Source organism: Phascolarctos cinereus, unplaced genomic scaffold (assembly GCF_003287225.1).
Source record: "Phascolarctos cinereus isolate Bilbo 61053 unplaced genomic scaffold, phaCin_HiC Scaffold_5;HRSCAF=322, whole genome shotgun sequence".
Classification (NCBI taxonomy): Eukaryota; Metazoa; Chordata; class Mammalia; order Diprotodontia; family Phascolarctidae; genus Phascolarctos; species Phascolarctos cinereus.
Genome location: NW_027555958.1, coordinates 306,628,230 through 306,654,347, shown reverse-complemented (window position 1 = coordinate 306,654,347; position 26,118 = coordinate 306,628,230). Strand labels below are relative to the sequence as shown.

Sequence of the window (26,118 nt, the reverse complement as noted above, 5' to 3'; positions counted from 1 at the left end):
GATGTCTCCAAATCTACTACACCCCACTTCTTCAGCTTCAGATCTTGGGTTGTTTCATAGTCAATAGGGGGAGGGGAAGCATTTGAGTTGTTGTTCTCAAATCATCAAAAACCAAAGATAAATTACACTTAGTCACTTTTTTTAAAAAGGAGGAAAAATATGCAAAGCAGCTACTTTTGGAAAGCATAGGTACATGGGGGGAGGGAGGCAGGGGAAGAAAGAGAGAGAAGGGAAGGAGAGAAAGAAAAAGAGACAGAGGCAGAGATAGAAGGAGGGAGGAGGAAGAGAGAGAAGAGAGAGGAGGGAGGGAATGAGAAAAAGAAGAGGGGATGTGAGAGAGAAGAGAGGGAGAGAATGAAGAAGAAAGGGAGAGGAAGAGAAAGGAGAGAGGGAAGGAGAGGGAAAGAGAGAAAGAAAGAGGAAGGGAGGGAAGGAAGAGGAGGGAGAGAGAGGAAAGGAGAAAGACATAGAGAGGGAGAGAGGAGAGAAGAGAGGGAGGGAAAGAGAGAGAGAAGGCAGGAGGGAGGGAGGGAAAAAGGGAGGGAAGGAGAGAGAGAGAGCGCACAAGCGCTATATCTCTGTAATTCACAAAGTAGTCTACTCCTTTATGATTTAAAAAGCCAACATGTACCATTATGTGACTGGGGTTTTTAAAAGCTCACAGTTAATTACAGAATTCAAATAAGGCCTCAGGGGTTTCCTCTTTAATAATCATTTCAGGGCCTGCATACAATTCTGTGAGTAAAATGTGACTTCATTCACAGACTTCTAAGGACATTGACACTCACGGAGGCTGACATTATGGCAAAAAAAAAAGTTGAGACACACCAGCTACTTTGTCCAGCATCTTCTTTGTCATTACCACTGCTGCTGCTGTTACTACTACTACTACTACTACTACTACTACTAATAATAATAATAATAATAATAATAATAATAATAATACTCCACACTTTCATAATACTTTGAAATTTCTAAAGAGCTTTTCTCACAATTCTAAGGTAGAAGTATGACTATCATTACCTTCATTTTTATGCTAAGGAAACAGGTTCAGAGAAATGTAGTGACTTGCCCATGGTTACAGAGCTGGTAAGCTCAGATCCTTGATTCCAATGATATGGATTCCAATCCACATTTCCTAATTACTAGTAACAGAAATAGTAATAATAACAATGATTAACATTCATCTAGTGCTTCAAAGTTTGCAAAAAGCTGTATATATATGTTTACTCATTTGATCCTCAAAACAGCTCTGGGAGGTAGATTCTATTATTATTATCTTCATTTTACAGATGAGGAAACTGAGACTGAGAGATTGATTCACATGTTTCCTAAGTGTCTGAAGTCAGATTTTACCTCAGGTCTCTCTTCCTGACTCCAAGTCTGGCGCTCTTACCCACTACACCACTTAACTACCAGACTCCCATTTTTAAAATTACATACTAAATTCTTGCTATGTGGAAAACACTGCATTAGTCATTTAGGATACAAAGGGGGAAAATGACACAGTGCTTTTCCTCAAAGAATATACTGTCTAATAGGGAGGTACAACACATATACAATGTAAAGCATTAGGACTGGAGAGCTCCCTTGCCTCTCAGAAGTAGGACGTGCTTTCCAATTTCACAAAAGACTTACTATAGTTCTCAACTCCTCTTCCCCAGTGTCCAAGCCATATAACTCCTATTCATATCAGCACTCTTTTCTGAATGCAGGTTTTTTGGGGAGGAGGGGAGAAGGAAAGGGGAATCAATTTTCTCCCTACTAGTCCCTTTACGCTCTTTCTTTCCCTACGGCAACTGGGATAAGTTATTCAAATCGCTCAGGACTTTTCTGAAATTTTGGAAAATGGGTGGGGAAGACAGAGCTTCTCCCAGTTTCCCATGGTCTAGGGAGGAAGATTTGTAATCCCTGTGACACTGAAAATTCATTTCTTAAGAGTTTACTATATGTAAGGTAGTAGGAACATGGAAACAAAAAGAAAACCATTCCTGCCTTCAAGAAGCTTACATTCTATTTAGAGGATGGCCCAGTTAAATATAACACAGGCTAAGGAGTGAAGTGACAAAAAGAAATCAGATGATGAGGTCAAGGAAAATCTAAGAATGGAGAGAGAACAACAGTCTAATGCTGCAGATAGGTCAAGAGGAGGAGGACTGGGAAATGACCACTGGATTTGGAAAACAGGCGATTAGTGATTTTGATTGAACAGCAGGGGTGGAGTTGGGATTAAATCCAGTATTCTACCAGTAAGTAGAGGAACAAATGAAATGTTAGCTAGAAAAGATGGTATAGGAAAAAAAATGAAGGGAAAAAAGGGCTTACAAACATCTCTAGTTATGACAGTTTGAAAGGAAATTAAAAAGCCCAGCTGTCTTACATAAACCCAAGAAAATATCTTAAAAGAACTCCAGAAAGATCAATGATAAAGAAAACCCAAGAGAAACAGAGTTAGGCTCCTCTATCTAACCCAGAACTAAACAAAATTATAGCCAAAAGCCAGTGGAAGCTAATAGAAGGGTCGTATTAAGGAAGCTGATAGCAGTTTAGGTAAATGAGCCAGAAGTAGGCAGATGCACAGAGAGGAAGCACACCAAGGAAATGGGTGCAAGGTCCTGAAAACATAACTGAAGCCAGTGGATGTTCTGAACAAGGAGTCCAAAGCCAGTCAACATAAAAAGTTAAATCCTGGACCTGGCCTGTAAGGACAGAAGATGGGGAAGGTACCAGGCACATTAGGTCTCTGAAAAGATAGAGAGGGCCTAGCCACACACTCTTCAAAACACTGGAGGTCACAGCAGGAAAACAGGGACAACTGCTCCTGGTTGCAGGGTTGGAGGAGGCAGTGCTATGCAGTTGGCCTAAGATGAGCAGGTGAAGATTCCTTCACCTCCTTCCAACTCCTACTTGGAAATCATGCAAGAAAACAGAGAGAAACTGAGGCCAGAACTCACAACGGATCATTAGTGGACTCATCGAAACCAGGGTTCAAACTACAACATGGGGCTCATTACCAGCTACCCCATCCAAATTAGTAAGGAGAGAAGCATCCACATTACAGATGGAACAGGACAAGCAAGGCCTGCCCAACCAATCCAAGAGTGCTAGAGTGGACCAGCCTAATCACAAAATCCCAAGCCAAGAACTGAGAGGCTGAAAATAGGGGTAAACAGAAGAAAATACCTACTATATTGAAGAAATACTATGAATTAAGAGAAACCCAAGAAGTCATGGGTGAGTAAAATGACGAAGTAGGATGTTACAGTGTTGGAAGAAGTATCAATATGTATGTCAAAGTCCGTTAATAGGAAGGCGAAAGTAGGAGAGGACAGAAAGACTGTAAATGAGGCACTGATTTTATTGAGAAATAAAGGAGCTTGGTAGCTACCAGAATCTTGATTAGGTGACAAATATGGACTAAATGAACCTCAAAGGAGAAGTTAATGAATGGTGGTTGAGGGAGTAGAGGGAGTAAGTAGCAATGGGGAGCAAGGAATATACCAACTCCTGCACCATGACATGAGGGGGAGAGAGTTATGAGCACAAACAGTGCTGGAAAGGGTAGAGAAGGAAACCTAGGAGAGAGCTAGGTCTCTGTAAGTGCAAAAAGATGGAAGGAGTTCTAACTATTGCTTTAAAGTTTACAAGGCACTTTACAAATACAAATTAGAAATTACAATACAATTTACAAATTTACAAATTTTATCCTCACAAGAACTGAGGGAGGGAAGTGCTATTATTATCTACTTTTCACAGTTGAGGAAACTGAGAAAGATAGAGGCTAAGTGAATTGTCCAAGGGTTACACAGCTAGTAAGTGTTTCAGGCCAGATTTGAGGTCTTTCTGATTCCAGGTCTTTCTCTGTCCCTTGCACCATCAGAATGAAAAAGGAAAAAGTTTAAGATGAAAGCAAATTTCTCATCTACGGAGCTAACATTCCAGAAAGCACAATTAGGTAGTTTTGGAGTGGGATGCTCAAGATTGAGTTGAGGGAAATTGGAATAAAGGAGCAGTGTCAGATGGAGAATGAGGGTGGTACAATGACAACAGTGAGTTAAGAATGACTGGGACAAGGAACACATGACAGGGTGGGAATATGCTAATCATCAAATAATTGGTTAGGTTATCCTCATCCCTAGGGTGCCAGGGGTAGAGGTCAGCCAGGCTGGTGACAGAAAGTGAGCAATGAAGCTAGGCCTTCTTATAACACCATACAGAGGTTCAGCTTCAGGAAGGAATCAATCCAGGGCATCTGGCAGTGGTGTGTGGTAGGAAGGGGTGGGGGGAGACGGGGAAGTATTAGTTCAAGTTTATATTGTTTACCTTTTGACTAGATTTGTCTAAGTTTGCAAGGGGCTAAAACTGTCTCAAGAGGGGGGGAAAAAATCAATAAATTAAGCACCAAACTAAAAAACTAGAAAAACAACAAATTGAAAAATCTCTAACAAGAGAAATACTTAAAGTATTTTTAATTGATAAATAAAATTAGAAACTAGTTTTTTCAGAAATATCTAACAAAATAGATAAACCATTAATTGACCTGATTTTTCAAAAAGAAGAAAACCAAATTGCCAACTCCTTAAAAGTTTTTAAAGGAAATTTCACAACAAATGAAAAGGAAAATATTAGAAAATATTAGAAAATAAAATAGAAGCTTTTTTTTCTATTTTTGCCAACAAAATTGATAAATGAAATGGATTAATATTTACAAAAATATAAAATGTGTAAATTAACATTATGAGAAATAGAGATTTAAAATTCAAAAAGAGAAATTAAGTTAAAATGAACTGTCAAAGGAAAAAAATCTCAAGAACAGATGAATTCACAAATGAATTTTATCACACATTTAAAATTCTATCACACATTCCTCAAGCATTAAAATTAATTTCAATATTACTAAATTTTTGCAAAAACAGAGAAAGAAGGGATCCTAACAAACTCTTTCTGTAAGACAAATATGTTCTAGATACCTAAACCAGGAAGAGTCAAAGCCAAGGAAGGAGGCTATAGACTAATACATGTAAAGACTATCAATGAAAAAAATACTGAATAAGATATTAACAAATGCTACAACTCATTTTTAAAAAATGATACACTATGACTAGGCTGGCTTTATACCAGAAACACTGGGTTGGTTCAATATTAGGAAAACTATAAACATAATAAACCATATTAATAACAAAAATAAATAAAATGACATGATTATATCAGTAGATTTAGAAAAAGCTCTTGATAAAATTTAACTCCTTTATGTTTAAACATTTAAGGAATAGATTGTTACTTGATAAATAGTATGAAATAGATGAATTAATGAAATAAATGCAAAGGTAGTTACTAAGTACTTAATATGTGCCAAGCACTCTGCTAAGCACTGGGAATACAAACATAAAAGTTATCTTGCAAGGGCAGCTTATGATTGTTGAGAGTCAGTGCATGGAAGATTTATTGCTCAGTCGTTTTCAGTCGTTTCTGACTTTCCGTAGCCCCATTTGGAGTTTTCTTGGCAACAGTACTAGAGTGGTTTGTTGTATCCTTCTCCAGCTCATTTTACAAATGAGGAACTGAGGTAAGCAGGGTTCAGTGACTTGCCCAAGGTCACACAGCTGGTAAGTGTCTGAGGCCAGATTCGACCTCAAGATGAGTTTTCCTAACTCCAGGCCTGGCACTCTATCCACTGTGCCACCTAGCTGCCATTATTCATCATGAAGCCTTAATTTAGAAAGGCCACGGTCACCCACTGTATCCTGGGTCACAGCCATCATCTTGACTTTTGTCCTACCGCTGGACTTAAAAAGTCCCTGAAGCTGAAGCTTAAAGAGATTATAATTATAATAATAGTGATTATTATTTCATTTTCATCTTTTTAAAGAGGTCTCATTTAGATAGAAATAGTCCTAGGACAAGTTGCCATCTTGCTGTTGTTTTTATAACTAGTATTCTACAGACACATGTGTCCTCAGACACTGACTAGCTGTATGACCTTGGGCAAGTCACTTTAACTTTGTCTGCCTCAGTTCCTCATCAGTTCCTCAATCACTCCAGTATCTTTGCCAAGAAAACCCCAAATGGGGCCACAAAGAGTTGAATACAACTGAAAAATGACTCAACAATGAGTCAGACACAACAGAAACAACTGAACAACAAAACATAGCACTTACTTCCTTGAGATTTTATGATTAAAATATTTGGAAAGCACTTTGCAAACCCTAAAGCACTATGTAATGCTGGCTGTTATTATTATAACCCCCTCATTTTACAGAGAAGGAAACTGAGGCCCACAGAGGTTAAACCTCATCCAGTCACTTAAGTCCACTGACTCCAAATCCCGCACTTTCATACATTACACGACACTGCCTTTCCTGCCTCATAAGGCAAAATGGCGTTGCCCTCTCACATTTCCATTGCCCAAGGCCACATACTCTCTTCTTGCCTAAAAGTAGGATAAGTGGTCTCCAAACTTCCAGTCTCTCCCTTTACAGATATGACATGGTATAGGATCTTCCTGACTCCTTCAAGAATTTGTCATTGCATTGGCAGGGACATTCCCCCAGGGACACACACCTTCTCACTTTACTAGTCTTCTATGAATTACTGCAGTTCATAAGTCCATCATTCTTGTGGCCAAACTTTTGACAATGAACCACACCCTAAAAGAGAGCCAAGTTGGTCCTCACACAAAAGATGTACATTACATTTTGTTTTTGTTTTTGTTTGGGGTGGGGTGGGGGAGAATCTTCCAATTACAATAGTGTTATTTCACTAGATGGGAAGAATAAATTTAAAATCCAGTTGAGACAAGGGTCTCTTCATCCACAATGTGGTCCTTGATGTTATCTCAAGTCAAACAGCAACAAAAATCAGTCTGATGCTCAGTGGCTCATAGACTATGTCTTAGAAAGATTGAATGTGGTCCGTGAAAGACCTGAATTTCCAAGCCTGAGTGCTTTAATATATCTCATGATGAAACACAGTTGCACAGTTATGCCTTCCATATCATGAGAGGTAAGGGTGACCCCACGATCCAGAAAGTCCACATAAAAATTTTTGGCCCTCCATTCATACCAAAGAAGTCTGAATTTTTTTCTTTTTCTTACAACTTTTTTTTTTTTTGGTGAGGCAGTTGGGGTTAAGTGACTTGCCCAGAGTCACACAGCCAGTGAGTGTTATATGTCTGAAGCCAGATTTGAACTCATATCCTCCTGACTCTAAGGCCAGTACTCTATCCACTGCACCACTCAGCTGCCCCTTCTTTTTTATGGGATGTTTACAGTATTTTATTTTGAAATTTCAGTTGTTATTATACAATACTATACATATAGTTTATGCATTTCTGAGTTCCTAAACTTTTTCTGCGTTGCCTGTGGCTTCTGCAAAACTCCCAAAAAATTCCAATTTCTCATATATCAAAACCTTAACAGAGAAAGTCTAGATGTGGAAGGGATAACTGTAATTGCTATCTCACACTATAAGATGGTCACCCCAAAACTGGAAGAAGTACATGCTGTTTCAGCTGCATAAATTCAGAGCTGGAAAATATGAAGTCCAAGTTCTCCATTTTACAGATGAGGGAGGGGAGGCTCAGGGAGGTTAAATAACCTGTCTAGGGTCATGTGGCTGGGCATGTTTTAATCTCAGGTCTTTCTAACTCCAAGTTCAGTATTCTGCCCACTACAGCACCCAGTTCCCAACAAGGTCTCAGATCTCACCCCTTTGTAGGTTTGATCAACAATGATCAGATCCCAGACTCTAGAAAGGAAGGTCTGCAGATATCATTAATCAAGGTCTTTTCAGCAGCCAAAGCGCTCAAATTAAAGTTTTACTTCAGCAACGCCTACAAACTGTACCACTCTCTTATTAATCATCTTGCCATCAGTCAGAAAGCAGAGCAATAGAGAAAACATGGATAAATTGAATCCTTCACCACCACAGGTGGTACAAAGTACATGAATCAGTAATCTCACTTCCCCATTTGAAGGAGAAACGAGACTGTATTTGAAGAGGGAAGGTGGTAGATAGTACACTGAATTTGAAATAAAAAAGATCTGGGTTCAAATCCTTCCTTGGATACTCACTAGTTGTGTAAACCATAGAGCTAAGACACCAAACCTGTCTTCTGTAAAATGAGAGGGTTGGATATGATGACCTCTAAGATTTCTTCCAATTACAATGTTCTGATGAATACAATTTGTTGTGGACTAAGGACCCATTACCAAGACAAGAAAAGGATAAAATTCCCTGTAAGGCAGCTAGGTGGTAGAGTGGATAGAGTGCTGGGCCTGGAATCAGGAAGAGATGAATTCAAATCCGATCTCAGAAACTTACTAGCTTTGGGACTCTGAGCAAGTCACTTACCCATTCGCTGCCTCAGTTTCCTCACCTGTAAAATAGAGATAATAATAACATGTACCTCCCAGGATCAAATGAGATAATATCTGCAAAGTGATTAGCACAGTGCCTGGCACACAGTAGGTGCTTCCCATTTTGAAAGATTTGTGATTAGATCAGGAAGCCATCCTAACCACTACTCTCATAAATCACAAACCATCCAGTCCCTTTCCATCCTGTGCTATTTACATTCTAAAGTGCAGAGGGTAAAGTTCAACTTCCCTTTCTACACTTTTTGTAAAAAATAAGAGCCCTTTCAATGCCCTTGGTTTCCAGAGACTGAAAATTATTACTAAACAGAAAATCGTTGGTAAACAATCTGTTTCCAAGCCAATACTCTAGGGTTTTAGTGACGACAACACAGGACGAAGGCAAATAGACTGGTTGGTGACCATCTCAGAAATGAATGATGATTTAGCTTGGTCTAAGCACAAGGTGGTAGGAGAAAATCCTATGAGCAGCCAAGCAGCTACCCAATTACACAATCCAATGCTGCCCTCTAGCAACCTAATAAGGAAACAACATGACAAGTCTACTTTTAGAGTATGTAAATCTGTCAGTGTTTTGGCCATTGAATATGATACAGAAAGGGGAGAAAGGAGGGGAAGGGACAGATATACCACAAATGAAAAGCTCACTACTGTTCAATGATTGCATTTTCCAAATGCTAAATGTCTCTTGAAGCACAATGCTGTGTACAATAGTAAGCACTTAAAATTATTCATTCATTCCTTCTTGAAAGAATTAGAAAAACTGAGCATTCTAAATAAACCAAAAAAGGTGGCTATATTATGTGGGGGAGGGACGTCAGCTTGATGGTGTGCTGGTACTCATTGGTCAGGACTGTGTTCAGGTTATGGGACCACATTTTAGGAAGAACATTTAGTTAGCTGGAGAGAATCCAAAGTGGGTGACCAGTAAGGGCCTCAAGATCATGCCATGAGGCCAGGTTAAAGGAACTGGGAACATTTAACCTGGAGATTAGTGGAGATGTGATTGATAGCTGTTGTCCAACATCTGAAAGGCTACCATGTGAAAGAGGAAGACTTCCTCTGCTTGGCTGGCTCCAGGTGGCAAACCAGAGCACATAAGCTTGACATATGTAAAAATATAAAAAGTTATCCTAGTTATTGTAGAATAAAGTTATACTAAAATGGAATGGGCTTCCTCAGGAAGTAGCAGGTACCACCCCCAGCCTCCCCATTCATCCCCAAGGCCTTTAAACAAAAGGCAGATGACCACTTCTCAGAACTGCTGTAAGTGGATTCTTTTTCAGGGATGAATTACATAACATGGCCATTGAGGTCTCTTTCAACTCAAGATCCTGCAATTAAAGACTTGCAAGAAAGCTTCCACTATGTTAGGAAATTTTTATATCTATGGAAAAGACAGAAATAAATCACATAGGATGGCATTCATAAAATTTAAGAGTTTAGAAATCTGGATCAAGCTCTTCAGGCCACAGATGTAGGAAATGAGGCAGAGATGTAGTGACTATCTAAGGTCACTCAGCCAGTAAGCCCTGGAGTCAGAATTTAAGTTCTCTAACTTCAAGCCTATCACTTATTTGAAGAAAAGGCATGGATAGGCTAGAATCTGCATAAAGAAGAGCCACAGAATGATCTACTGAAGTATCAAGGGAGCACATAAAATGATTAAGAGAAATATCACATTATCTAAGCATAACTATCATTTATTTTACAATAATAGCTAGCATTTATACAATGCTTTAAGGTTTGCAAAATGCTTTAAATGTTATCTTAATTGAGACTCACAACAACTCTATGAAGAAGGTGCTATTATCATCCAAATTTTACAGGTGAGAAAACTGAGACTGGGAGGTTAAGAAACCTGCCCAGGATCATATAGTAAGTGTCTGAGTCAGGATTTGAACTCGGGTATTCCTGACTCTAAGTCCAGCACTCTATCCACTACACCATCTAATAAATAATTTGGGTTTAAGCATTCAAAATCTACCAGCAACTCTAAGTGCTTACTTTGTGGATACAAAAATGAAAAATACCACCATCCTTGTCCTTACCCTCAAAGACCTTACAGACCTAACACAGGAGTCAAGATGTATATATACACAAATAGAATAAAAGGTAATGCAATAGAAGCAAAGGAGAAAAACAGAGTGTAAGAGGGCAATTCAAGACAAGTATGAGATTGTTTTCATTTGATGAGGGGGAAAATCAGAGGTTTCATGGAAATAAGAGCTGGCTCATCAAAAGAAAGGATTTCCACAAGCAGAGGGGAAAAAAGAATGTATATTCAAGGCATGAGTAGATAACCTGTACAAACATTTGGGGGGGGGGGAAGGAGTACATAATCAAGGCATGGGAAGATAACTTGCGCAAATATTTAGAGGGAAGAAAAGACAAGGAAAGATAAGGAAAAAGCTAGTCCTCAAATTTGAAAGGAAATAATGTCAAATAAGGTTGAAAACGAAAGTCCAAGGCAGACTAGGAAGAACAAGTTGATGTTTTATCCAATAGCCACTGGAGTGGGGAAGAGACTGAATGTTTTTGAGTAGGGGAGTGATATGGTTATGGTGGCAGTTGGTATAAAATGGACCAGAGACAAAAGGCAGTGAAATCAGTGAGGAGGCTACTACTCCATAACCCAGGTGAGAGGTAATGAATGGCCTGACCTACTGGGAGTGGTAAGAAACATAAATGATGCCAGAAATACTAGAAAGTGATACCAGGTAGAATCGGTAGACTTGACAATAAAATCTGTGCAGAGGAGGTAGAAGGGGAAGAAGGGAGATGGCAAGCTTGAGGAAAAGAGAAGATTCAAATATAACTTACTCCACACCTAGATGCCATCAACACAAAAAGGAAGGTGGAAGGGACTGTTTCACAGGAAAGAAGAGATGATGAGCTTAGCTGTCAATATGCAGAGTTTTGAGATATTTATGAGACATCTTAGATAGAGAAACCTAACAAGCAAATAAAGATTTAAGCCTGAAGCCAAGGGAGAAACTAGGTATAGGACCTTAGAGTCCTACACAGAGGTGACTACTGAAACTACAGAAGTGAACAGGATTGCCAGGGCAGAGTCAGCAGAAAAAAAAACAGTATTTCAGAAGCCAAGAGGCTAAAGTATCCCAGGAGAGGTTGGGTGGCCAAAAAAGGGAAGAAGGATGAGAACTAGGGAAAGGTTACTGGATTTGGTAATTATCGAGTCAGTGAGTACAGTTTCAGCAGCATAGTGGGGTGAGAGACACCACAAAAAGGAGGGAGAGGCCACCAATGCGAGAAAGTATCTGAACCTGAGGATACGTTTTTTAATATAGAAAGCCCTGACTATGATTATAAGCAGAAGAAAAAGGGCTAACAGGGAGGGAGAAACTGAAGGTGAAAAGATAACAGAAAATGATACATGGAGCAAGGTTCTTAAGGAAATAAGAAGGAAGATGATGAAGGACCCAAGTGGAAGGGTTAGTTTTCATAGAGAAGAGGACTACCTCATCCTATAAGACTGAAATAAAATGACAGAATGGAAGAGGACAGAACCTTAGAGGGGCTATGTACAGGAGACGAGGGAGCTCATGATAGATGGCCTCAATCTCCTCAGCAAAATAAGAGATGAAGTCATCTGAGAGAAAGGAGGTTAGAGTAGGGGTCTTGAGGAAAGGCAATCATTCAAGAAGGAAGGAAAATACTAGGCAGAGATAACTGTTTGGTGAGGCTTTTGTTTATATTATTCCTGAATACAAGCAGGTGTTTCTATTTTCTCGCGTTCAGAGAGTTAAAATGCATACATTAAAAATGAGGGGGGACCCACTCATCTGCAGACAAAGTCACTATGATTATTAAGACAACACTGCTGTTAACTTAAACAAGCACAGCTGGTTTATTATCTTTCTTTTATTAACATATATTTAGAAAACACAATAAAAAAGATATCAGCAAGAACTTCTTTTGTGGTTTAACTGGATCTGAGGAAAAAAAACAAGAGATGATATTGAATTAATTTATGTTGGAGATCAATAAACAAAATATGCACTGACAGTGTAGCATAGGCAGGATGGACATCAATTCATATCCTCCTCCAGAATACGCTTTTCTAATGAAACCCACCTGGTTAAGCACTCCTTTATTCTGAGCCCTCCCAGCATTAAACAGCCCAATTGTCCCCAAAGAGCCGTAGTCATCAACTGTCCCAGTAGAATGGTTCTTGTGCTTTGTGCCCTGGCAGCTCACTAGAGCTTCAAGTCATGACCTGAGGGAGCAGTCACCCCCAATGCCTAGGATGCCAAGGCCTCCTTGAAATCTTTCTTTTGTCAGCTCAGTTCAGGCAGCAGGCAGCTCCCTATAGAACCTTTCCCTGACCCTTCCAGATGAGAGTGTTTTCTCTTTCCTCACACTTTCTTAGACTACTATGAATCCACCCCTACATACTTACACCTGCCACACACTACCTTGGTGCGTGTCACATCACCCCCGGTAGATTATAAGCTCCTTGATTAAAGTGACTATTAACACCCAGACTAAAGGTTTAAGAAAGGAGCTTTCCTCCCTCTTGTCACTTTAAATGTCAGCTGTGGGGACCAATATATAGCCCTCCCCTAAACAGGCTATTACTTCTAAAGGGGAAACACCAAGGCACTAGTAACCTGTGGGCAGCCAAAGTTGCTCAACACAAAAAGGTTGAGAACCCCAATGTCCTCAAATTTTTACTCTATTTACATTTATTTATGTCATGCCTTCTGAACCCTATGCTCTACGCACCAGTGCCAATTACTGTTAGCTGTGTAATTGTTCCATTGTTCATAATGACATTTTGATTTTAACTAATCAAAAGACAAGTTGCCACAGCAACATGCTAAATGGCTAATCTGTAGCACTGGCCACCTTTGGGTAAAACATTTCATCATTTACAGAATCAAGTTAGAAGGCATCTTAAAGATTATCCACTGCAATTGCCTAAAGACTGCTAATATAAGAATACATTCTACAGAATCAGGTTAAATTCATAAAATTTCCCACTGGAAAAGATCTTAGATTTCTCCTCCTTTTTAAAGATAAAGAAAAAGAGAGCCAGAGAATGGCAAGATTTCTCCAAGATCACACAGGTAAGAAGTAGCACAGCCAGAATTTGAACCCAAGTCCTGTGCCTTCAATCCAGGACTCTGTCTCTCCGGACAACATGCTGACTCTTGGAAGCACAGACATAGAGCCAGAGGGATCTCAGAGGTCGTGAAGTCATCGCACAGATGAGGACGCTGGAGTCCAGAAATGTAAGCTGATTTGCACAGGTTATGCAGCTCACACCCCGAATTACAAGAGCTCATATTCACCTAATCCACTACCCTCATTTCACAGATAAGGAATCTGAAGCTTGGAGAAATGATGTTATTTGCCCAAAGTCTCAAACTCAGGTTTTCCATTACCTTCCACTGCCTCTCCTGACAAGTGGTAGCCCAGCTTGTGTATGAATACATCTGGTGACATAGTACTTGATGAGAACTTGATACACTGTTAAGATAGCTTTAGCTACCAGAAAGGCTTTCCTTTTCCTGAACGTTCACCCATCAATCCCTACTCTGTATTCTGGAGTTAAACAAAGGTGTACTCCCCCGCTCAAAAATCTGAAGACAACACCTGGTCTTCTGAGATAAATGCTCCTGGTTCCTTCAACTATTCCTTATATGATAAGGGTTCCATTCTCCACAAGTCTAGTCACCCATCTGGGTAGTATCAAAAAAAATGCCTGGCCTAGAGTCAGCGAGACTGGAGTTCAAATTTGGCCTCAGACACTTACTAGCTGTGTGATCATGGGAAAGTCACTTAACCTTGGTTTGTTTCCTCATGTGTAAAAATGGGGATAAAAATAGCACCTACCTCCCAGGGTTGTTGTGAAGATCAAACAAGATAATAATTGTAAAGTGCTCTGGCACGTAGTAGTTGCTTTGTCAATGTTAGCTATTACTATTATTATTATCATATTCACATCCTCTTAAAATACACCAATAACTGAATGCAACAGCATAAAGTAATCCTATCAGAAGAGTATAACAAGATGATTCTTTCCCATGGGGATAGTTTATATAGAATTTATGATGAACTTTCCTCACAAGCCTGTGAAAGGCAAAGTGTACAAATGCGATTACCCCATTTTACAAAGGAGAAAACAGAGGTTCAAAGAAAGTAAAGCTGGTAAATGTCCCAGATGGGATTCAAATCCAGTTCTGACCCCAAGTCCACTGTGTTTTCTACTACACCAGTGTTTTATAATCTGCAGGTGACTTCCAATGAATTGTTCTAAGGTTATCTCGAGCAAGGTAACCAGCCCCTTCCTTCTCTACTTCCTATACATTCAAAATAAGTAGCTCCTCCCAAATGTAGATGAAATGCATCCCACATGTTCACACCCATACAAAGAATTCAAATCCCTTTGTCCATCAATGGCAATGAACATAACCTTTGGCCCAGGGGAGTTAACAAAAAGGTTTCTTACCTGCAACAACCCTCCTCAGAAGTCTGAATAATGGTGCAACCTGAAAAAGGTAAGAGAATGATTTAGCCATTTCACAAAGTATTACAATTCATGTGTCAATCAGAACTCAGAAACTTTCCATGGCTCTTGGAGAGGATTCATTCTTTTTCCACAGAAGAACTTTAACCAAAAATATCAGCATATATACTATCTGGGGACTTAAGTTACTTGGAACCTAGTCCAGATTCCCACAGGTAGGGGCAAACTAGAACATAAAAATGGAAAAAGGTTTAAAAAAAAAGAAGAAATTAAAAAGGGGTAGCTAGGTGGTGCAATGGATAGAGCTCTGGCCCTGAAGTCAGAAGGACCTGAGTTCAAATCCGACCTCAGACCAAACACTTGACACTTACTAGCTATGTGACCCTGGGCAAGTCACTTAACCCCAATTGCCAAAAAGGGGGGGGGGTGAGGTTTTCTATGTGACAAAAATGCTGTAGAAATTCAAAACACCTGCTGAATAGATCTTTAGTGTAGAATGTTTGGTACCTACATTTCAAATCAGTGGCAATTTCAGTTTCCACAGAAAAAGGTTACCAAGATCTTATTACATACACAGAAACTGGAAAAAACAAAATACTTAAATATAAACTACAATCAACTTCATCTTGTGATTCAGAGTATAGACAGAGGCTAGAGAAAATGTTCAGAAGGCAATAAATCCAAACAGAACCTTCACTGATGAGATGGCACAGTTTTCTAACCAAGATATTTTTTCAAGTAACAAGTGATCTTTTTTAATTAATCTGTCCTTCCCACTACCACCATCCCCTACCACTGAGCAAATTTCTTAAAATCTCTCCCACAAATCCATCAATTCATAGCAAATATAGCCCAGCAAAACCAATTCGCACACTAAACGTGTTCAGAAGTGTTATGTGTCCTCCTCCACTCTTTTGAATTCATGCTTGATCACTGCATGGGACAGAGTTCTGAAGTTGTTTTTATTTTTATAAATTTAAAACATTTTAAAATTAATCTGTCCCCCCCCAACTACACCAAGCAAAAAAAATTTTTCAAAACTGAAAAAAAATTTTTCATTACATACCTAGTAGGACCTGGTAGTCCAGCAAAACAAATTCCCACACCATCCATGTCCAAAAAAGTATATATCTCTTTCTGGATCTTAAACTCACCACCTTTCTTTCAGGAAATAAGGGGTATTTCAACCTCATCCTTTACCATTGTGTCAAATGGAGATCTACAATTCTTCAAAGTTGTTTTTCTCTATATTATCAATGTGTAAACTGTTATCCTAGCTCTGCTCATTTTGCTTTTAATCTGTTCATAAAGATCTTCCCAGTTTCCTCTGAAACTGTCCACTTCATTACTTCTTATGGCACAATGATATTCCATTATATTCATATACTACAATTTGCTTAACCGTTCTCCAATTGGAGGATGCCTCCTTAGTTTCCAATTTCAGGGGTACTATGAAAAGAGCTGCTATAAATACATTTTGTACATGTAAATCTTTTTCTTCTTTCTTTGAGTTCTTTGGTTCATAAGCCCAGTATTGTTACATAATATATGTCGATTTATCTTATACTCTACAAAAGTGCTGAAATTATTATTTCAATAAAATTTTTAGTTGACTTCCTAGGGTTCTCCAAGCATATCATCTGATCATCTGTTAAAAAAAAGATAATCTTATTTTCTCTTTGACTATATTTCCTCAATTTCTTTTTCTAGTCTTATTGTGATAGCTAGCATTTCTAGCACTATTAAAACAGTAGTGGTGGTAATGGGTATCATCCTTGCCTTATATCTGATCTTACTGGAATGGCCTATACTTCTTCTCTATTACACATATTTGCTCTAGAATTTAGATAAATACTATTTACTGTATTAGAGAAAGATCCATTTAGTCCTATGATTTCTAATTCTTAACAGAAATGAGCGCTAGATTTTGTCAAAAAAGTATTTTCAGTATCCACTGACATGTTTATATACATGTTTTTTATTACTTATGTCAGTAACATGGCTTATTGCATATACAACCTTCCTTTTGCTGAATCAACTTTGATTCCTGGTATAAACCCAACCTAATTATAGTATGTAATCTAATATGTTGTTTTAGCCTAATTGTACATTGTAAATAAACACTGTAAATAAAATATTAGCAATGGTCATTAGGGGTATCAGTCGGTAGTTTTTCCTTTCTCTGTTTTGTCTCTCCCAACAAAATATTTTTAAAATTATCTGATTTTGGAATCAAAGTTATAGGATCACTGATTTTCCTAGACTAGCTTTTTGTCCCTTTGGAATTAAAACAATCAGCCACATTACAATTTCCTACACTCTCTTTACAGAGACGGAATATCTCCAAACCCTCTTAAAGTCTTCCTTTTCCTAACTTCTAGAGTTGCAGATTTTTTTAAAAGATTCATTCTACAACTGATTTATCAGTAAGCATTTACTAAGTTCTTACTAAGTGCTAGGAGAAGGAAGGAAGGAAGGGCTCCTGTTTTCATGTAACTTACAATGGGGGGGAAATATGCACACATATAAGGTGAAAACAAAATATAAAAATGTTGATACAAGGTCATTGGGAATGGAAGTGGAGACAACTGCAGAGTGGGGGGGAGGAGCATGTAAGAGATGGCATATGAGCTAAACTCTGAAGGAAACTAGAGATTCTAAGAGGTAAACTGAGGAAGAAACACCATCCAAAGTATAAAGAAGGGCAACGGAATGCCATGTGTAATAGTATGTAGGTCAATTTGTCTAGAATGTAGAGCAAATGAAAGGGAAAAATAAGCCTAGAAAGGCAGAGTCAAATTGTAAAGGAATTTAAATGCCAGAGAAGTACATATTATTCTTTAATGTCCAGGAATGAGGAAAGGAGGCTAAGTTCATCACAGATGTTCTGGTGAAAATTGTTTAGTTCTCTCTGAAGAATATCTACGTCTTCTGACCTTCAGGCAATTAAACCTGGTATATTCTTGGGTTTCTAGCTAATATATGTGGGAAGCATAAAATAGGCTGGGCATACAAGTTTTCATCCCCCTTAAAATTAGCCATCATTAAGGCTTTATATGTGCAGGTAATTTCAATATGTTCAATAAAACTTGATTTTTCAGAGCATTACACGTTCAGGTCAACCTAATAAAATATTTACTAAATACCCACTGTGTACAGAACACTGAGCTAAACTCTAGATGAGTCACGAAGTTTAGATAAGACATAGTCCTTGCCCTAATGAAGCAAGACAAGGGATATAGACTCAAATAGCCACAGTACAAAATATATACAACAACTGAAAAATTAGAGTCAAATAAAGAGCTATGTGAAACTCTAAAAAGAAAGGTCATTACCCACTGGGGTTAAAGGAACAAGGGAATGCGGTACATTGCGAAAACCTCAGACTTGGGTTCAAGTCCTTCTTTTACCACTTATCACCAACTAACTTACAAAAAAACCTAGAGCAAGTCACTTTACACCTTGAGGTTGCTCTGGACATGGCTGACTAGGTCAATATCAGCACTGGTGAATCAGAAGTACACATTCTGAATGAAAGGTAATAAGCTAATAAATTGCAAGGGCCCTCTCATGAAAGGTTTGGGGTCTATCACCCATGTTCCTTGCCTTCATGGACTACTCAGGAAGCATTTCACAGGCACTCAAACCACAGTTTCCGTTTCTTTTAGTATTTTGATTTTCTTTTATAAATGACTGACATGTTAAACTTCTCTGCCAATAAAAAGCCTAGTATAGAGCACAGCTAAAGTCAGATGTCATAATCTGAACACAATACCACTCATCAAAGACCAAGTGTGCTAAATGATATACTTGACCCCCTGCTTTCAAATGCAGTTTGCTGAGTGAGACTTTAAGCCTTTTTAAGTAACACCTTACCTATACAGTAAGGCTTTGCCCTTGTTGTTTCCCAGTGCAAAATATCCACTTCTAGGAGAGAAGTCCAGCGTTTGAGCGAGAAAGATCTGCTTAATTCTATTCATAGGATAGTTTAGGAATACTGTACAGGAAGGCAGATGAACCTGCAAGAGATAATAAAATTATCTTAATAACAGCAAGAATTGAAAATTTTTTTCAATTTTAATGCTCATTTAGCCTTCCCATAGCAGCTAAAAAGTTAATTGTGCATTAAACTTTGTACTCCAAATGCAGCAATGGTCCTACATTAAAACTAGATTTAGGTGTTATTTGATTTATAATTTAACACAGCTAAGCCAACTTTAAATTTTGAGACAAATATAGAGAACATACAGGAGAGTCGACAGTATTGTCTATCAATGTCTTAAAGTCATGAAACTTCATTCAAATCCAGCAAGAATTTACTGAAGGAATAATCACATGGCAGATTCTCCGATAAGGGGATGACAATGATGATGAGGGATTACCTAACAGGTCAGCTTGCTATAAGAATGCTAACTGCAAACAGAGACCTAATATTACAGAGATAACTTCTGTACATGACAGAAATGCCAACATAATTCACATGGAATCTTCCAAGATTTTTTTTTCTCACATCTAACTTGATTTGCAAATGTGTGAAGCACCCTTTTTGGCCTACAGATTCGAGTAAGTCATGAGAACCTGATGTATCCAATGACTAAATAAATATTTATGTTTTCCCCTATCACCACAGGAGGGTTATAGCGTATCTGGAGATAAAGCAAGGTTGAGTAACAAGTACTGTTATCCCCAGCAGCCAAATCTTATTTTCTGCCATGGTCTCTTCTATATTATCTTCCTCCTTCCCACTCCCTCCACAATACAGATCAGAGAGACACACACTTGAACAGCTTAGCTCAGAGATAAGTGGATACGGACAAACACATACACAAATTTTATTCAGTGATTTCCCTTAACAGTTTGTCAGCTTTCACTTCATACAAGTCTACACATTTATAGAAAAGACTGTATACCATCATGTCAAGGTTATTTTCACAGTGGAGTGCTAGTTAAAATGCATTACACTGTTTAGTTTACTTAATTAAACTCTCTGCCCAGGTATTTATTAGACCCAATATATGTAGCTACTGACTATCAGAAAATGTAAAGAATTTATAGGGAGTGTTCACATTAGAATATCAGACAAGTTCACTTAATTTTAACTCTATGCAGGTTTTTCCTGCAGGGCGCGTTGCTAATGCTAAGTGCATTCACCCTCAGAGGGTTTGGATCCATAAAGAAGTTGGTATAGCCTCAAATTTGACTTTTGCTGAAGTTCTAAAATTCTATTTTCTCTCCAGATTCCTTGAGCAACTAGCTTGAATGTCAAAAACATTTTATGAAAACAATCAACTACCTGAGTATCTATGCTAATGAGTACTAATGAAGATGGATAATGCAAAAATGATTTGTATTTTGTTTGGGGATGTATTATATGATATGGGGGAGGTTAGGAGATTTAATTCCCTAACTACATTTTGCTTCTGATAACAATAAAATTAGTTGCCAGCCAAGAAGAGTGGAGGTGAAGAGTGTTCCTTCTGACCAAAAGTGTAAACACCAAATTGGCTCACTTAGTAAGTAATTTTAATTATTTTTAAAGCTTTGCTTCCCATTGTGGATGTTTTTAGACTCTAATCATTGAAAGCATTTTTAAAGACTCCTGACCATTTTAGTAATAACCACTTGTGATGTCCTTCAATGCAACCTGTTGCTGTGTTAATATTTGTCTAAAGCCAATTATTTGATTTGGATAGAAATCTATGGTCTTCTCCTGCCCCCACTCTATTATATGCCTCAAATTAAAAGCTGTAATTGTAGATTTAATTAAAGGGATCCAGATAAAGCTTTGATGATTACGATCCACGAAATTCCTTTTCACTCCAAAGCTGCTGTTATCGAAACAATTAGGTATGCTAAGGTCGGAAGTCCACAAATGAAGACCATTTTATATGTGGATGTACACAATTTAATGGATGAAAAAGTCCTTCAGTCGTTTTCTCTGTTCAGTATACCAAATCCCAAATAATTACACTTCCGTGTTTCTTATTGGTATAATGTCTTGGATTTATAAACATTACTCTGTAGTTAGATAACAGAAAAGTATGCATCATTTTAAAGTGATTTTATATAATGGGGTCCAACAACTGACTTCTTTTAACACTCTTTCAATGATACATCAGGACACTGCCATTCTTGGTTTCTTTTTGTTAGACATTAACTATTTTTTTAAAATAATGTAGCTATTTTTAAAATAGGCATTTTAAAAACAAATATCACCTGCCATTTTTCCACAATCAAAAACCAGTACATTTTCATGACCACTAAGGAAAATCAGACAGAACACTATTATATACCTTTTAGAATATATTCTGTGAACATTAGATCCCAAAGTTTCCTGAAAAAATTTGCTACCATTAAAATAAGGAAAGGTTAGCTAAATGCAAGAGAACAACACAAATTTGCGAAACAGATTTTCTTTAAAAGCAGTAGTTTTATCCTTCCCCATCTATTTGACTGTACCACTGATTGTTAGAAAAATGACATGTTGATATCAAAATTTATTATTTTTCCATAATGTATTTAAATTTCTAAAGCTAGCAATATAAGAATTTCCCTTCACCCTACTAAGAAAATAGATTTCAATCATGTAGATAAGGAATTCAGGAAAGAAACTGTGGAAGAAGGAAATGTGAGCTTTATATTTCCCTTATATACTTGAGGGGGAAAATATCCTCAAAGAATTTCAAGATAGAGAATGGCAATATGAATACTAATTTTTTAAAAAGCAGGGAAAAAATCATTTAAATATTCACCTAAACTGAGGATGAAGATGCAGCTTTGCCAAAAATATGACCCTGACATCTGAAATACCTGAGTACTAAGGTTATGTCCAACCTGGGAAGTCTCCAGACTAGGACCTTTTGCCAATCACACAGCAAACATTTATTAAGCATCTGTTATGTGCTAGGCCTATGGCTAGGTGCAAAGGGTTCAGTTTCACACACTTTATGTGTCAAGAGCTGGCCAAGATATGGCAGGTATGCTTTCACATTTTTTTTTAAACCAGTATTTTAATTTCCAACCTCCTTTTCAAATCTTTAACTTGAATTAAGAGCTATTAACAACACTAAAAAAGAAAAAGTTTAAAAAGTTACCAATCTACTAGCTTCATTTACTTCATTAGAAGCTATAGCTAGAATTTCAGTAGTAGGATTGAAGGCCATAGAAGTAACACCAGTAACCAAATTCATTATGGCTTTTATTGGCTTCGGGTTAGTTTCTCGGAGACAAGTATCTTGGTTATAGATGTTTACCACACCAGAACTAGAACTATGAAAGAAAAAAAGAAAAAGAAAGCAAATATCAGACTCAGATCATCCAGAAGAGTGCAATAAGAATTTTTACAACCTATACGAACACAAATGGACACAAACAGATATTGACTGTCATTCACAAAATCTTTGGGAAACTGGGAGCTATTCTTAGATATTGGGACACTAATTTATAGCCTTAGAAGGCAAGTACTATTAAACTTGTCAGTTCTACAAAGCTCAACTAAACTACCCACAGATAAAAGCTCAAATTTTTTTTTGGATGATCAAAGTGTTCAGAAAACGGAAGAGATAACCCCATATTTTAACACATTATTTAATTATGAGAAGAAAAATGGTTACTTTTGCATATTAAATAACAACAAAACCAATCAGGTGCTAATTAGATCAAAAGCATTTACATTAAGTCTCAAGTAGGCAATTCTTATCTTTTTTTCTGCAACTGGGAAACCCCAAAAGACTCTACCTGGAATAGCAGCATCCTCCATCCCTGGTCCTATTTCTTGCTCAACACACAGCCTCATTTAGAGAATCAACCCTCAGAGAGTAGCAGGTGTGGGAATTTGCTAGACACAATGGTAATACTGTGTAGCAAATGTTTGAATTCTATTTTGGAGAGCCTTAAAAGTGTAGTAATGTAGTTAAGAAACTGGTCACCTACTAAAAGAGAAAGATTTTCCCTGACACCACTAAGTCATATTTGTATCTTTCCACTGTCAACATTTTTATGTCAGCTAAAGCTGTATCAAACATTTTAGCATTTAGAGTGTTCTCTAGCAATTTCATGGATTTAATTCTTGTATCCTTAGTAAGATTGTGAATTCCTTGAGGGCAGAAACCTTTTCTTAGATGAATGAATGAAAATGTTTTTTAATGCTGACTAAGTAGAAAGCCCTATAGATACAAATAGAAAAGCAAGCCAGCTGCTCGTCTCAAGGAGCTCATTTTTTTATTTTTAGGCATTTGGCATTTCATTCATTCCTTTATCATTAAATATAAAATGGACAATTTTGATTACATAAAATTGATAAGTTTTTGCACAAACAAACCAAAAGAATTAGAAGAGAAAGTTAATTGGTTTAAAAAAAACCTAAAGGTCTGACATCCAAGATATACAAGGAATTGATATGTGTGCACATTTAAGAATAAGAGATAACAGTTGTACAAATAGATAGCTCTCAAAAGAAGAAATCCAAGTTATCAATAACCATATGAAAAGATTCTCCAAATTACTAATATAAGTAAATTAAAACAACTCCGAGGTTCTACATAACAAGTTAACAAAGATAACAAAATATGGAAAAGAACAGTTACTGGAAGGTTTCTGAGAGGAGAAATCACTGATGCACTGTTGGTGGAGCAGCAGACCAACTAATCTCAAAAGCAATTTAGAGTTACAGTCAAAACGTCACTAAACAATGCATACTATTTGATGAAGTGATCGGATTCCAAAGAGGTCAAAAAAGAGGAAAAGAACCCACATATACAAAAATATTTACAGTAGCACTTTTGCTGAGGCAAAGACCTAGAAATAAAGTGGGTGCCAATCAAATTCATAATGGCTGAACTAATTATGGCATGTTAGTGTAACTGAACATTACTGCAAGGTAAAAAAGACAAAATGGGCAGTTTCAGAGAAGCCTAGGGGTAACCTGTGTGAAGTAGAACAGAGTGAAGTAAGCAGAACCAGGAGAACAATTTATACAATAACTACTATATTATAAAAGAAATCTTTTAAGTTAAAGATTTCTGATCAACGCAATGACCGAGAATCCACAAGACTGATGATGAAGCATGTTTCCCATCTCTTGGATGAGAGGTGATGTACCAGAGCTATAGAACAAGACATATATCTTCAGAAAGAGTCAGTGCATAAATGTTTCCAGTATTGTATCTCCAACTGCCTTTTGGATATCTCTTCCTGGATGTTTTACAGTCATCTTAAACTCAACATGTCAAAAACTGAACTCATTAACCTTCTCTACAAATATATTAGCTATAACTTGAAGGAAATCAGGGGATCCAGGAGGCAAAACTGAGATGGGTAGAGGAGAAACAGGCCAAAGGCATGGAGTCAGGAGATAAGGAGGCCGGTATCACTGGATCACACATTTCCTTGTCCCAATTTCCCTATTACTGGAGAGGGCACCCCCATCCTTCCAGTCACCCAGGCTGACAACTAAGGTGACATCTTCGACCCATCACTTTCTTTCATCCCCATTATTCAATCTGTTGCCACATCTTGTTGATTCTACCTTTGCAGTCTCCCATATACATCTCGCTCTATTCCCTTAACACTGCCAATACCCTGGGGCAGGTCCTTATCACCTCAAGCCTGAATTACTGCAATAGCTTTCTGGTTGGTCTTCTTCAGTAAGTCTTTCCCCACTCCAGTTCATCTTCCATTCAGCTATCAAAGTGATCTTCCTGAAGTACAGGTATAATCATATCACTCCTCTATTCAATAGACTCCAGTGGCTCCCCACTGACTCCAGGGTCAAACATAAAATCCTGTTCACTTTTAAAGCTCTTCACAACCTAGCTCCCTCCTACTTTTCCATACTGCTAACACTTCATTCCCATCCACATACTCTGTGATCCAGTGATCCTGGTCTCCTTATCTTCTGACTCCATCCCTCTGCCCTCCTCACCTCTGCCTCCTGGATTCCCTGACTTCCTTCAAGTCTTAGCTAAAATTCCATCTGCTGTAAGAAGCCTTTCCCAATCACTCTTAATGCTAGTGCCTTCCTTCCGCCTCCCATTTACAGTATATATTCATTATAGGAACGACTGTTCTCATGTTATCTCCTCAATTAATTTGTTTCCTGGATTGTGACTGGGGGGAAGGGAAGTTATAGTTCAGAAGAAGGAGGAGAAGGAAAAGGAGGAAAAGAAAGAATGTCAATTTTTTTTTAATTTACAGAAGAGAGCAACAAAAAGAAACTGAGAAACAGGTACAAGCAAAGTAGTACTCAAATTATCAGGTTAAATTTAATATACTTAAAAACAATCTGTATGTAATAAGACAGTCTTGGTTTCATATACAATCCTTTTTTCTGTACTTTTTTCCATAAGGATGTTTATTGTTGGTTCTCTAGTTCCTAATTTTAAAAGAGAATTTTTTTTAAAAGAAAAAAGTAAAGTCCAGCAATAGAGAGAAATAGCAGCAGAACCAGGAGAGGAATACTTTTTGTTTTTGCTTTTTAAATCTAGGAGAAACCTGTGTATGTTTGAAAGCACAGATTAAGAAAGACTGGCCAAAAAAAAAAAACCAGATGAAAAATGCTACAGAGAGGCAGGACAAAGCGGAAAACATGGTCCTCAGGAAGCAGGAAGCGAGGGAGTAGAATAAAAGCTTAAGCGGAATAGCTAGCCTTAGCGGAGAGGCATTTCTTCTGAGACTAGAGAAAAGGATGAAAGGATAGCTTCAGAAACAGATTTGCACTACAGATAGTCTCAATCCTCTCAGTAAAGTAAAAGCTGACTCTTTGGGAAGGAAAAGCTCTAGAACAGTCAAGGTGGAGCTCAAACTCGGGAATCAGTAATAAAGTAATGTCAACAACAGTTTCCTTCTGCTTATTTAGTACTTCATACTTTGGTAAAGGGCTTTCACATCTACCCTTTTATCCTTACAAAGTCTTAACTGAGGGGAAATTCTTTAAAACCTACCTTACAGATGAGGAAAGTGAGGTACAAAGAAGTCAGCTGATTTGCCAGATTACAGTTTGCAAATGGCAAGGCCCAGGGCACAAAGACCTGACTTCCAGTCTCTGCTCTTCCTCCTAAAACATGCTATCTGCCTTAACTGTAGTTAAGGTGAGACGTCAAGCCTTGTGACTCCAAGTCTAGTGCTCTTTCCACTATGCTACACTATTTTGTGTGAAAAAAATTTGTTTTTTTCAAATTGGTGAACTTTTTGTATCAGTTATGTCAAGCAACTTGTCATACGTTGGTTACCGCTAAAATAATTTCCTTA

The 26,118-nt window shown here is 37.8% G+C and overlaps 1 protein-coding gene across 2 annotated transcripts in view; it reads right to left on the bottom strand.

The window, feature by feature from the left end:
- Nucleotides 1–12,222: 12,222 nt before the first annotated feature.
- Nucleotides 12,223–26,118, bottom strand: part of UTP18 (UTP18 small subunit processome component) — a 44,103-nt gene continuing 30,207 nt past the window's right edge. For both annotated transcript variants that reach the window (XM_020972586.2, XM_020972585.2), the window contains exons 11-14: nt 21,966–22,140; nt 18,748–18,890; nt 14,854–14,893; nt 12,223–12,331 (exon numbers count right to left, since the gene is read on the bottom strand). In XM_020972586.2, the coding sequence (XP_020828245.1) occupies nt 14,869–14,893; nt 18,748–18,890; nt 21,966–22,140 (343 nt within the window). In that variant the 3' untranslated portion in view covers nt 12,223–12,331; nt 14,854–14,868. The remainder of the gene's footprint in view (nt 12,332–14,853; nt 14,894–18,747; nt 18,891–21,965; nt 22,141–26,118) is intronic.